This window comes from Conger conger, chromosome 4 (genome assembly GCF_963514075.1).
Source record: "Conger conger chromosome 4, fConCon1.1, whole genome shotgun sequence".
Classification (NCBI taxonomy): domain Eukaryota; kingdom Metazoa; phylum Chordata; class Actinopteri; order Anguilliformes; family Congridae; genus Conger; species Conger conger.
In genome coordinates, this window is record NC_083763.1 from 12127468 (window position 1) to 12142280 (window position 14813).

The 14813-nt window shown below is 51.2% G+C and overlaps 1 protein-coding gene across 1 annotated transcript in view; it reads left to right on the forward strand.

The window, feature by feature from the left end:
- The window catches only part of shdb (Src homology 2 domain containing transforming protein D, b), a 24429-nt gene extending 10066 nt beyond the window's left edge, over positions 1–14363 (forward strand). The window contains exons 4-6 of the mRNA XM_061239908.1: positions 10168–10333; positions 10934–11053; positions 14023–14363. Coding sequence (XP_061095892.1) covers positions 10168–10333; positions 10934–11053; positions 14023–14209 — 473 coding nt within the window. The 3' untranslated portion in view covers positions 14210–14363. The remainder of the gene's footprint in view (positions 1–10167; positions 10334–10933; positions 11054–14022) is intronic.
- The last annotated feature ends 450 nt before the right edge of the window (positions 14364–14813 follow it).

Consider the following 14813-nt stretch of genomic DNA (forward strand, 5'->3'; position numbering starts at 1 on the left):
CACCTATACACACCTGTACACACCTGTACACACCTATACACACCTATACACACACCTATACACACCTATACACACCTATACACACACCTGTACACACCTATACACACACCTGTACACACCTATACACACCTATACACACACACCAGCCCTGGGAGTGGAAGAAGGAGCACATCTCCAAAGCCTTCGCAGGTATATACACCTACATACACACACCTGTACACACCTATACACACCTATACACACCTATACACACACCTATACACACCTATACACACCTGTACACACACCTATACACACCTATACACACCTATACACACACACCAGCCCTGGGAGTGGAAGAAGGAGCACATCTCCAAAGCCTTCGCAGGTATATACACCTATATGTACACACCTGTACACACCTGTACACACCTATACACACCTATACACACACCTATACACACCTGTACACACACACCAGCCCTGGGAGTGGAAGAAGGAGCACATCTCCAAAGCTTTCGCAGGTATATACACCTATACACACACCTATACACACCTATACACACACACACACACACACACACACACACACCTATGCACACCATACACACACACACACCTATATACACACCTGTACACACCACACACACACCTATACACACACACACACACACCGTTACAAACACGCACACCACACCACACCTGTGAGTGGAGGAAGTAGAACAAGCCCCCATGTGACAGCCCCTCCCTCTTTGCCAGAGTCTGACAGGCATTTTTTAGGTGCGTAGGTGCCTGTGTATGAGGCTGTGTTTGTGTGTGCATGTGTGTGGGTATGTGTGATGTGTATGTATATGTGTGTGTGTGATTGTGTGCAGGTGTATGGTCGTATGTGCTCATACACACTCAGTGTGCTGGCAGTATATCAGTAAGAGCTGGGCAGGGCTGCATTTCCTTAATTGAGCTGTGCTGGAGAGCTGTGAGTCCACACAGCCTCGGGAATAAATCAGCTTTCACTCCACTCTCTCTCTCTCACCCTCTCCATCCCTCCTTCTCTCCTCCCTCCCTCTCTCTCACCCTCTCCATCCCTCCTTCTCTCCTCCCTCCCTGTCTCTCACCCTCTCATCTCTCCTTCTCTCCTCCCTCCTTCTCTCTCACCCTCTCCATCCCTCCTTCTCTCCTCCCTCCCTCTCTCTCACCCTCTCCATCTCTCCTTCTCTCAGCCCTCCCTCCCTCTCTCTCACCCTCTCCATCCCCTCCTTCCCTCTCCTCCACTAAGCGAATTTCACACTCGCGCGTGCGTGACCACTGGCGTCTGGACAGGGACCCAGCTGAGTGTGGAATGTGAGCGTTCGCAGGGTAACAGCGTACCTCAGTCTTAATTTACATTTTACGGGGGGAACCAGAAGATACTCCGGCCTGAGCGTTTTACGAGATCGCTGGAACAGCGTCGGTGGGAATTGCGGTCTCCGTGCGTTCGCCGATTTTGACCTCACAAACCGCGGCTGATGCGGTTGAAACGGGTCAGCGGGTCCGCTTAAACAAAAGTGACATTTCCACTGCCTCCGAAATCCCAATTCCCAGATTCAGGAGCTTTGTTCTGAGGACGTTCTGCTCCCCGCTCCGACCCTGCAGTCCCTGTGAAGTGCGTAGAAGTGCAGGGGTGTGTGTGTGGGGTGTGTCATGGTGTGTCACGGTGTGTGTGTGGGGTGGCTAGTGGAGGGGTGTGTGTGTGGGGTGTGACGGTGTGTGTGTGGGGTGTGTGACGGTGTGTGTGTAGGGTGGCTAGTGGAGGGGTGTGGGGGGGGCTAGCAGAGGGGTGTGTGTGGGGGGGGTTAGTGGAAGGGTATGTATGTGAGGTGTGTTAGGATGTGTGTGTGGGGTGTCTCAGGGTGTGTGTGGGGGGTTAGTGGAGGGGTGTGTGTGTGGGGTGTCTCAGGGTGTGTGTGGGGGGTGTAGTGGAGGGGCGTGTGTGTGTGGGGGTGTATGCAGGTTTCAGGGCAGTGGAGGGGTGGGTGTTGGATGCAGGGGGGTAGTGGAGGGGGTATCTTGCACAGGGGAGCAGTCAGTCATACTCTAATACCCCCCCCCCCCCCCCCCGTCAGCAGAACTGCCCCCCTGCTGCTCTGACACATACACACACACGACTTACAGCAGGGGGTAAGGGGGAGTGGAGCTGGTCTGTGATGTGGGGAGGGGGGTGCATCTTTCCCTGCCTGCATCCCAACATTGACAGCCTCCATCCCTCCCTCCCTCCCTCCCTCAGCAATGCCAATCCTCCACTTTCTCCAGCCTCAGTCAGCAGGGAGGAGAGACAGGGTGAGAACGTGTTAATGAGTCAGAACAGGTGATGCTAATCCCCACACCTGGATCCCTTTCTGTGTGTGTGTGTGTGTGTGTGTGTGTGAGAGAGTGAGTGAATGTGTGTGTTGCTGATTAGGATCGAACAAACATCTCTGTAGAGACAGACCCTTTAGCACGGTTATCTTTCCCAACGTTTAGCACTGTCTACTCGTGCTTTCAGGAGGGCTTTGGTCGATAACATTGACATTGATCTGGTTTTACTATTGGGGTGGGGACCACAAGCAGGATATTTTTGGTGGGATTTTTTGGGAGGGACACAAGCAGTACCATCCAATATAATAATTTGATGACTCCCCAAATGGAGGGGAGTTCCACCCGGAATCTATACCCATGTTCTGATTAGTTTTAGCGTTTAGCGTTTTAGCCCTATGCCGAGACGTAAAATGTGTGTTTGCTGACACGTTCCGCGGAGCCGATAGCCGTCACCGCCACACCCCCGCGAGGTTCAGTCCAGAACATTCTAATTATGCAAGCCTGCGGCCGATAATATCCCACCAATCACAGCAGCCGAGAACCCGGCAGGGAAAACCCAGCCTTCTCCGCGCTCATAACAGCTCTGTCTATAGGAATAAACCTCACATTTACCGCGCTAAATCCACAGACAGGCATAAGAGCTTCCTCAGTACGCATTATGCTGGAGACGCAGAATGGCCGTCTATTGCAGGTGAGCACAGCTGCTCAGTTGCTGGAAAGACTCGCATTTTTATCAGTCAAGGCCAGAAATCCAGAGACGGGGATTGTTGTAAATTAATTAGGATTCCCCTGCCACATTGGCTATACAATATATTCGTTTTTTGTTACTGTATGTTTCTTTAGTTGAGGATGATTTTCATTTTTCTAATGTTATTCAGCTTGTCAATTTTTAGCAAAACCCATCAGCAGCTAGGCTGATTTCTTGATATCGATATTTGCTTGTCTGTATTGTGTGCAGAAATGATTAAAAGGTTGTGCAGAAAGAAGTTGGCTGAGACATTGTGGAGCGGCCTATGTCCTTTGTGGCTAGTGTTTACACTAATGAATGGATCTGTTTTTAATTCGATCAATCCTTCTCCTTACCGTCCGGCCGTGACGGAGGGAGAGGACATCAGGGGAAAGAGAGGTGTGAGAGAGGGAGAGAGAGAGAGAGAGTGTGAGAGAGAGAGGGTGTGAGAGAGAGAGGGAGAGAGTGATAGAGAGAGAGAGGGAGAGAGAGGGTGTGAGAGAGGGAGAGAGGGTGTGAGAGAGAGGGAGAGAGAGAGTGTGAGAGGGAGAGAGGGTGTGAGAGAGAGAGGGAGGGAGGGAGGGAGAGAGTGTGAGAGGGAGGGAGGGGGGAGTGCAGATGAGACTGTATGAGGTGGCTACCGCAGCGTTATTACCTTTAAAGACATTACACTGTAAATTATTTTAATGTGAAAAACAATTGCGTTTAATTTTCCTTATGAAAAACAGTCTGCCAAATGTTCAATGTTAATAAGGAGATAATACTTTCACATTAAAGACAATTATGTGGAATCATAATCACCTGCAGAAGGGTGATCGCTGCTAACATTGGGCAGTTTTTAATTGTGTAATGTGATCATGGGTTGAAGACAATTAAAAGGTTAAGTTCTTTTTTTTATTCCTTCAGACCCTTGGGTCGTCATTAGTCATTAGATCAAAGTAATGGAGAAGTTCTGCAAGATTAACTGTAAGCCCACGTAGCCAGTTTGGACAGTTACATTTTTAGATGAGTGCGTGCGTGTGAGTGTGTGTTGGTCTATGTAAGTGTATGTGTGAGTGTGTGTATGTGTGTGTGGTGTGTGCGTAAGTGTGCTAGTGTGAGAGAGAATGTAATTATGTAAGTGTGTGTACTGTGTGTGTATGTGTGAGTGTGTGTTGGTGTATGTAAGTGTATGTGTGAATGAATGAATGTCTGTATGTGTGTGTGTGTGTGTGTGTGTGTGTGTGTGTGTGTGTGTGTGTGTGTGAAAGAGTTGGTGTATGTACGTGTATGTGTGTGAGTGTGTGTGTGTGTGTATGAGTATGTGTGTGTGTGTGTGTGTATGAGTATGTGTGTTTGTGTATGTGAGCATGCTGTTTGGTGTTCGGAGATCCTGTCCTGCTCCTCTCTGTTCCAGCTTCGCCGGTGTTAATGAAAGACCCTTCCCCCATGACCCTGTCTCCCTCCTGTACCCCACGACATCATCTCTCTCCTGTACCGTCCCCCACGACATCATCTCTCTCCTGTACCGTCCCCCACGACATCATCTCCCTCCTGTACCCGTCCCCCATGACATCATCTCCCTCCTGTACCCATCCCCCATGACATCATCTCCCTCCTGTATCCCACGACATCATCTCCCTCCTGTACCCGTCCCCTATGACATCATCTCCCTCCTGTACCCCCGTGACATCATCTCCCTCCTGTACCCGTCCCCTATGACATCATCTCCCTCCTGTACCCCCGTGACATCATCTCCCTCCTGTACCCGTCCCCTATGACATCATCTCCCTCCTGTACCCCCGTGACATCATCTCCCTCCTGTACCCATCCCCTGTGACATCATCTCCCTCCTGTACCCATCCCCCGTGACATCATCTCCCTCCTGTACCCATCCCCTGTGACATCATCTCCCTCCTGTACCCATCCCCCGTGACATCATCTCCCTCCTGTCCCCTGTGACTCTGTCTCCCTGCAGTACACGGGCTGGGGTGAGATAATGCAGCACTTAGATAGAAGGATGATGAGCAGGGGCAGCAGAGAGAGAGAAGAATGATTGGAGCAGAGATGAGTGCAGAACAGGGGAAGATGAAAAGAGGCACAGAGAGCTGGAATAGATGGAGCGAGGGAGAGATAAAGAAGGAGAGGGAGAGGTCGGTGAATAGAGAGAGAGAGGCATCCCCATTTGACTCGACGAAGCGGCTCTTTGCCTCGGCCAGACGGCGCCAGGCTGACGCTACGCTAGCCAGCGACAGAGCGGGGTGTGTGTGTGTGTGTGTGTGCTCGCTCATTAGAGGGACGGGGGCCACGTGTGCGCGTGCACACACACACACACACACACACACACACACACACACACGCGCACGTGCTTTTAGCGGCAGGACGGGGTGTTAATTGCGGCTCGTTAGCTGAACAATGTTTGGCTTGTAAGCAGCTGAGGGCTGTGGCTCGATGTCTTTGTGTAGGAAGGAGTCATGGGGGGGTGGAGGATGGGGGTATGGGGGGGACTTACCCTGCACTCTCAGAAATAATGGAGGTGGAGTGTACAGTGGAGGTACAGTTCTGTTCTTCAAGGATATAATTTCCCAAATATACCCTGAAGGTACAGTAATGTTCTCTTTGGGTACAAATGAGTATGTTTTCCAAGCAAAAAAAAGGTACATCTTAATTATATATTGCTTGCTAGAGATATAATTTTATGTACCTCATAGGGTACTGCCCTAGCGACAAGCATTTGTACCTTTTCAAGCACGTTTCATACCTTTTTATTTCTGAGAGTGTGATGAAGAGGGAACCTACAGTGAAGTTCTGGACAATCCAAACATGCCGCGCTTATATCAGTTCCATTGTTCTGCTTCTGTCAATGTTATTTTTATAACAGATGACACGCTGAAAGGTTCAACGGCTATTTGTGTGCTTCTTTTTCAGTTATACAGGAAGAGCAGTTCTGCTCCGAAACGGCACACAGCGCATTTCTGTGTAATTGCACATAAATACAGGTTTGTGAGCAGAAATCCGCTTGGATGAGGATGTGTTTGTCGAGGGCTCATAGATGAATGCCTGCGTATCAATCGGACGTGAGCGCTGCCCTGATTTGAATATCTATTCATGGCCGGCCAAGCGGCTTGGAACGGGAGGAAATAAGAGGAGGCCGGGTCGACCTCAGCGTGTTTGAGCCGTCATGTGTGGGTACGGTGCTCCAGTGTCGGAGAGTGCAGCTAACGTCTGAAATGTAACGTTTTTAGGTTATCTGTCGTTGGAGCCAGCGGGGTTTTAGTGTTAGGAGCGTTCTGTGGGTATGGTGCTCTTTCTTCGGGAACTTGCGTCGGAGATAACGTATGGAATGTAACGTTTTTAGGTTATCTGTGGTTGGAGGCAGTGGGGTTTCGGTGTTTTAGGAGCGTTCTGTGCTGATAGAGGCCAGATGTGACCTGGGGTGAGTGCTGGGGCGGCAGTGTGGGGGTAGGGCGGGGGGGTTTGTGTGTGTGGGTGTGTGTGTGTGCGTCTGTATGTCTGTGTGTCTGTCTGTCTGTGTGTGTGTGTGTGTGTGTGTGTGTGTGGCAGTGAGGAGTGAGAGGCAGTGTGTGTCTGTCTGTCTGTATGTCTGCATGTATGTGTGTATGTGTGTGGCAGTGGGGGGTTAGCCACTGTCCTTTGTCACGGTGATAAGTAGCTGATAGAAGTTGGAGGCGATGGGGATGATGTCATTGGGGAGATACAAAGGGTTAATTCAGGATTCCATGGCGGTGAGTCTTCAGAACAAAGTCACACTGGGAAACACACACACAAAAACTCACAAGCACACACAAACACACACACACACAGACAGGCAGACCCAGACATACAGGCACGCATAAACACACACATACACACAAACAAATACATGTGCACACACAAACACACACACATACACAAATGCACACACAAACACACACGCACACCAAAATACACACGGACACACAAAGACACACTCACGCATATGCACACACACACACACACACACACACACTCAAACACACACACACACACATGCACACACACTGCCTCTCACTCCACACTGCCACTCACACACACACACACACACACACACACACACACCTGGGCAACCCTGTCCTGTTGCTATGACTTTAACTTTTCTCTAGTGAAACACACTCCCCCAACCCCAACCCCCACCCCTTCTGTTTCATGTGCAGCCACTCGTACCCCACGATCCATCACTGTACCCCTCCCACGCTGTCCTGAGTCACGGGTCGAGTGGGCGGTGAGGGAGGGGAGGGGTTATGGGGTTAAGGGCTGGCGTGGGGAATGTTCCGGAGTGGGCAGGGCTGCAGTGTAATCACCGGCTCTGTCGGCCTCGCCGGGGGGGTGGAAATGTTGTTTGGAGCGGGCGGGGAGGGTGTGTGGGAATGTTGTTGGGGGCGGGCGGGGAGGGTGTGTGTTGCCGGTCGGGGGGGTGGTGGGAATGTTGTTTGGAGCTGGGGGGGGAGGGTGTGTGTTGCCGGGGGTGGGGTGGGAATGTTGTTCGGAGCGGCGGGGGAGGGTGTGTGTTGCCGGTGGGGGTGGGAATGTTGTTCAGAGAGGGCGGGGAGGGTGTGTGTTGCTGGTGGGGGTGGGAATGTTGTTCAGAGAGGGCGGGGAGGGTGTGTGTTGCCGGTGGGGGTGGGAATGTTGTTCAGAGAGGGCGGGGAGGGTGTGTGTTGCTGGTGGGGGTGGGAATGTTGTTCAGAGAGGGCGGGGAGGGTGTGTGTTGCCGGTGGGGGTGGGAATGTTGTTTGGAGCGGGGGGGGAGGGTGTGTGTTGACGGCGGGGGTGGGAATGTTGTTCAGAGAGGGCGGGGAGGGTGTGTGTTGCCGGTGGGGGTGGGAATGTTGTTTGGAGCGGGGGGGGAGGGTGTGTGTTGACGGTGGGGGTGGGAATGTTGTTCAGAGAGGGCGGGGAGGGTGTGTGTTGCTGGTGGGGGTGGGAATGTTGTTGGGAGCGGGGAGTGTGTTCTGTCGGGTCTGCCGGTGGGGGTGGGAATGTTGTTTGGGGCGGGGAGTGTGTTCTGTCGGGTCTGCCGGTGGGAATGTTGTTTGGGGCGGGGAGTGTGTTCTGTCGGGTCTGCCGGTGGGGGTGGGAATGTTGTTGGGAGCAGGGAGTGTGTTCTGTCGGGTCTGCCAGTGGGAATGTTGTTGGGAGCGGGGAGTGTGTTCTGTCGGGTCTGCCGGTGGGAATGTTGTTGGGAGCGGGGAGTGTGTTCTGTCGGGTGTGCCGGTGGGGGTGGGAATGTTGTTTGGGAGCGGGGAGTGTGTTCTGTCGGGTCTGCCGGTGGGGGTGGGAATGTTGTTGGGAGCGGGGAGTGTGTTCTGTCGGGTCTGCCGGTGGGGGTGGGAATGTTGTTGGGAGCGGGGAGTGTGTTCTGTCGGGTCTGGCGGGCTCCAGATGGGACCGTCGCTCTGCTCCGGGCATCAATAATTCACGGCGAGGCCGGGAAAGTGCCGGAGTGTGTCTGTCTGCTCAATAATTAACCAGCGGAGAGAAGAGGGGGCGAAGAGGGCCTGGTTCTCTTCTAAATGGCCGTTCTCCTCCCTTTTGATGTCCGGCCCAAAACCTGGAGGGTCCAGGGAGAGGGGGTGGGGGACGGGGGGTGAGACATTGGCGCCTCGTTAAGATGTGAGCCCCTCCCGTGTTATTTTAGTCCTTTTTGTAATCCTCTCATTTCGCTCTGCCATGTGCAGTTTGCATCTGCAGTAGAGCGTGTGTCGTCTAAGTGTGTGTGTGTGTCTGTGCTTGTGTATGTGTGTCTGTTTGCCGGCATGTATGTTTGTGTGCTTGTGTGTGCGTGCATGTACGTGTGTGTGCACGTGTGAGTGTGTGCTTGTGCGTGTGTGCTTGTGTGTGTTTGTCTGTGTGCATGCATGTGTGTGTGTTTGTGTGTGCTTGTGTGTGTGTGTGTTTGCTAGTGTATGTGCGTGCACACATGTGTGTGAGTGTGTGTGTGCTCCCAGTACCGCAGTAATGACTATCACATGACTCCCTGTGTGTGTGTGTGCGTGTGTGTGTATGTGTGTGCATGTGTGTGTGTGAGTGTGTGTGTGAGTGCATGCGTGCATATGTGTGTGTGTGTGTTTGTGCATGTGCTGCCAGTACCGCAGTAATGACTATCACATGACTCCCTGTGTGTGTGTAATGGGGTCGTTTAAGACAATGAATCAGTTCTGTGTCACACAAACGCCTCCCAGTCCGCCCTGCACTCTGCTGGTATGGCAACCACCACACAGCAAATGGCCGAGCTACACCACCTACTCCTCTCAAGAGCTCATCGCTTATTCCTTTCTCTCATCTCACTCGTTTCATCTCTCCCTCTCTCTCCCTCCCTCTCTCTCTCTCTCTCTCTCACTCCCTCTTATCCTTTTCTCCCTGCCCCCTCTCCACCCCTAATTTCTCTCATTTGCTGCTTATTTTCTCCATTTCTTCTCCCTCGCTCCCATCTTCTCTTTCTTCTCTCTCTCTCTCTCTCTCCTCTCTGGGCCCCCGTACCCTCGATAGACATTAAAGAGTTCGCTGACCTGCCCTGGCCCCCCCCAGTGGGGCAGCTGGAGGAGGAGCCCCCCCTCAGAGAGCAAGGTGACCTCTGACCTCTGACCCTGAAACCCCCTCCCTGCCCTCCTCCCTTCCCCCCTCGACTCCAGCGCCCCCTGCCTGTGCTTCCTGCTCGTTACACAAACGCTCTGCTCACCAGATCTACCCCCAGACACTGAGCCACCGCCTTGGGTGTGTCCCGTTCACTTCCCATGATCCCTTGCAACTTCCACTCCTGTTTTTTTTACTTTCTTCTTCCTCCTGTTTTTTCTCTCCCTGCACTCTCCCTCTCTACGGCCTTGCAGTGTGTTTTGGAGTGTTGGAGCTGTGACACAGCCTGCAGCATCTGTTGAACAGAAACCAGCGCACAGAAACTCTTTCCTATCCCTCCACGCTCCCCTCTCCCAAACAAGGCTCCACATCCCCCTCCCCCAAATTTCTCTGCAGCCACCCCTTACCACGTCCCATCCCCCACTCGTCAGGCTTGATTCCCAGACTTGATTCCCAGTTTCCTCCTGTTTAACGGGGTCTTGGTGTCCTGACTCCGACTCTGTGTCCTGACTCTGACACCGTGTCATTTCGTACAGTGCAGTTTGAGGGGGCTGAATGGGACCGCTCCTCGTCCCCCACGGAGCGCCTGCGGCCCCCCCGCTCCAGCCCCCTGAGCGGGGCCTCCAAGCTCCGCAAGCCCACGGACCCCCACTCCATGCTGGGGGAGAGAGTGGACCCCACCCTGGCCTTGGAGAAACAGGTGTAAGTACCCCTTTAAGCCTTTTTCAGCACTCTCGTTCAGTGTTCTAGAACTCCCTTGCTTTCACTTACCGGTAGTGATTGTGACATCAGCATTAGAGTGTTCAGTTGAGAACATTCTGATCACGTTTGTGATCTCACACCTTAACCTCCTAAGACCCGCACTCTTTTTTGGTATGCATTTTTAATTTCTCTTTGCTATTTGGGCTTATTGGGACCTGATAAGTATAAAAACTAAGCATCATCTTTTGACATGATGTAGTTTTTGAGAAAAATGATGTCCACATATGTGGACTCTCGGTCTTAAGAATTAAGTATTATGGTTGTACAGCCCAAAATGTGGAGTCCACGCATGTGTACGCCAGGTCTTAGGAGGTTAAAGGGTTAAGGCCCCTGCACACCGATGATGACACACCTCGTACTTCCTGTGTAAAGTTCCACATTACGAGTGACTATACCGAAAGCTGATAATAGCATGCCTCTCCACAGTAGCTTACCTTCTTAATCAGTGTGTTTGGACGTAATAACAGCCTTGCTGTGTTGGTCGCTGGCTCACCTATGCTGTGGGGCTTACTGAGCTCTTGCCTGGCTGTGCGGTCTCAGGTGGTACCATGGAGCTCTCTCGCGCTCGGACGCTGAAGCTCTGCTCACCCTGTGTAAGGAGTGCAGCTACTTGGTGAGGTGCAGCCAGACCAGCCGCTGTGAATTCAGCCTGTCCCTGAGGTACTGTGTGTCCTCTCTTACAGCTGCACTCACACACACACACACACACACACACACACACACACTCACTTACACCTGCACACACACACACACACACACACTTACACCTGCACACACACACACACACACACACTTACACCTGCACACACACACACACACTCACTTACACCTGCACACACACACACACACACACACACACACACACACACACTTACACCTGCACACACACACACACACACACACACACACACTTACACCTGCACACACACACACACACACACACTTACACCTGCACACACACACACACTCACTTACACACACACACACTTACACCTGCACACACACACACACACACACACACACATACACCTGCACACACACACACACACACTCACTTACACACACACATACACACACACACACACACACACTCACTTACACCTGCACACACACACACTCACTTACACACACACACATACACACACACACACTTACACCTGCACACACACACACACACACACACACACTCACTTACACACACACACACACTTACAGCTGCACACACACACACACACACTCACTTACACCTGCACACACACGCACACACACACACACTCACTCTCTCTCATGCATTTCTCCCCCAGAGAATTTCAGAAAACAAGCTGTTTATATCTATTTCAAATTCATGAAATAAATTGAAATGGAATTGATAATAATGTTCAAAATTCAATAATGTTCCATGAGTATTTTTCAGTTAATTTTTCATGAACAGAATTTCTGAATTTATATTGAATAATGTTCTGGGCCTCATATTAATAAGTAAACATTGATCTACCTCATCATGATTACTTTTTTTTATATAATGTCATTATCCTTCCCCTGCCCTTCAGCTGTGGGTGATGTCATCTTTCCAACCCTCTTCTTTCCTTTCCTTTCTATTCATTCTCCTGTGTCAGTGTCCCAGTCAGTGTATTCATTCTCCTGTGTCAGTGTCCCAGTCAGTGTATTCATTCTCCTGTGTCAGTGCCCCAGTCAGTGTATTCATTCTCCTGTGTCAGTGTCCCAGTCAGTGCCTTCATTCTCCTGTGTCAGTGTCCCCGTGCATTCATTCTCCTGTCACTATCCGCGCTCCACGCTCCGTAGCACAGCTTAACGCTCCTCATCAGGAGAAATCTCTTTCCTCTAATTACCGTCTCCATTTGTCTCTGTCTGTCTAAACCCCCCCCCCTTCCCCCTCCCTCGAGTGCTGATCGAGCAGGTAAAGAACACTCCAGTTCACACAAAAGGCCTTGCCTAATGAATATTTATGGCTTTCTGTGGACCACACACAGAGATCCCCGCACACACACACACACACGCGCACACAGACACACACGTGCGCGCGAGCACGCTAATTTTCGTGACACGCTCATACATTTCCTGTCATTAGCGCTAGCAGGCGTCCGACCAGACCCGGGTCAAATACGAACACCATAGCCTTTTTTTTACACGGCGGTTACATTTGAAATCTCCTGCAGGTGCCTGCGTATTATCAATGAAGCTTGCTGCTCATGTTTCTCAATACTGGCGAAACTATATGTTTCTATTAAAATTCACAGTAAGCTACAGGAATACTATCGGTGTGTAAAGTGCTCGGGTTTTAAAACATAGCTGTCAGGCCCAAGGCTGGCTGTGACTCTTCGACAGCGTCGATCTTTTCCCAATGCGGCCGTGTGTTCACGGGCAGTCCCAGCGAAGCAGTTTTATTTCTCTCGTTGAATTTATCGCCGTCCTCTGGAGCTCGTCTGAAGGAGAGGTGTAGGAGATTGCTGAACGAAGATTAAAAAGGAGGGAGTCATCAGCGCCCCCCCGGGCAGGAACTAAGTCAGCAGTCGATGGGCCCAGCCCGGCAGGGTGCCTACCGCATTGGACCACTCCTGCGTCTGCATGTCTTAGACCAAAGCCCTTATCTCACTCAGTACAGATAACTATAATAAAACTCGCCAGCGTGGCTGTCTGCCCTTGTTATCGTCCAAAGTATGAAAAATGAAAACAAAAAAAAAGACAGAAGCAACTCGGCAGAACTCGTCGGTCTCGTGGTCTCAGTGACCGCAAAGTTCCGCAGTTCATCTTTAATCAGTGATCTGTGAGTATGTGAAAGAAAGCATACTGCTAAACAGATTAATGAAAACACTTCACTCATTGTACTACATGTAGTGCACTGTAGTACTGCCATTGAAGCCCCAGTGGAGCCACAATAAGATCCGCACAGCTGTTGGGGCCCTTGAGCAAGGCCCTTAACCCCGCATTGCTCCAGGGGGGATTATCCCCTGCTTTGTTGCGTAGTCACTTTGGATAAAAGCGTCAGCTAAATAACAAATTAATAATAATATATTGAGTACCACATTCTGCCTTTAAACCTGTGCTTTCTTTTCCAAAGTTCTTAGTCAGTGCTCTAGAACTCCATTGCTTTTAGTCACCAGCAGTGATTGTTACATCAGCATTAGAATGTGCCATTAAGAACATTCTGATCACACATTTGTGATGTCACACCTCAAAGGGTTAAAGCAGTGTTCTCGGACTGTGAGTGAGGCAGCACACTGCTGCCAGAGAGATTCACTACAACACTTCTCTCACTGTTGACTCTGCCCACTGTAATGACCATAGCTGGCCAATTAGAGCCCTCATTTCTCTCTCTCCCTTTCTCTCTCTCTCTCTCTCTCTCTCTCTCTCTCTGTTTCTATAATTAGAAGAATAGTAAAGGCAGGCTCGTTGTTCTCTTAAAGGGGAGGTGTGTTGCCGTTCCAGTGTGTGATTGAAGCTCGTTTCAGTCCTACTTTCTCCAGTTTCTTTCACGGTTCCACGTTTGGGCGTGCCACCTTACATTTGCGTTTTATTCAGTCAGGGGAGAGTTACAGGTAGAGAGTGTGTGTGTGTGTGTGTGTGTGTGTTTGTTTACAGTGCCTCATGAGGACCTCTCTCTTCTCCAGGAGCTGCCAGGGCTTCATGCACATGAGGTTCACCGTGTCCAAGGACGGAAAGTACATCCTGGGTCAGAACAGCCCGCCCTTCGACACCATCCCCGAGGTCATCCACTACTACACCACCCACAAGCTGCCGATCAGAGGGGCCGAACACCTGTCCCTGCTGTTCCCCGTCCTGGTCCAGACGCTCTGATCTGCCCCCGGGGGCACACGCTATCGCCGACTAATGCGGAGAAGTCCTACGCTGGATCAGGAACGCTGTTTTACTCGAGGAGAGGAGAGGAGAGGAGAGGAGAGCTTTGGCCGAGGCCTCCATTTCACACGTGCCAATTGCTGCCCTGGGATCCGTATCCTTATTTTTTCGTCGCCGTAATAAACATTGGTTCTGGACGTTTGACGATGAAAGGACTTCTCATTAGGCGGCGCGTTCCGTTCTGCACACCCTTCCAGTTTCCCCTGATTAGATAACGATCGGTTAATCGTCTCTGACAACTCCCTGTTGCTCACACAAACGGCGCGGTTGAACCACAGCCTTCCTGACAGTCAGTCCGAGCGGGGGAGGGGTCTTTGTGCCGTAAGCTTGCTCGGTCGCCGTGTTTGACTTTCCGCCGTTGAATGACCCCATTGTTGCTGCTTCCACTGCGATTAGCCAGAGCAAACTTAATAGATGAGCTGAAGTAGTACCTCATTGGTTCATCCGTCATCACATGACCCATCTGTCGCACCGGGAAGGGGATGGATATCTCCGGAGGTTTTTTTTATGATTGTAACTTTAGGGAACATGCCTGTTCGTATGA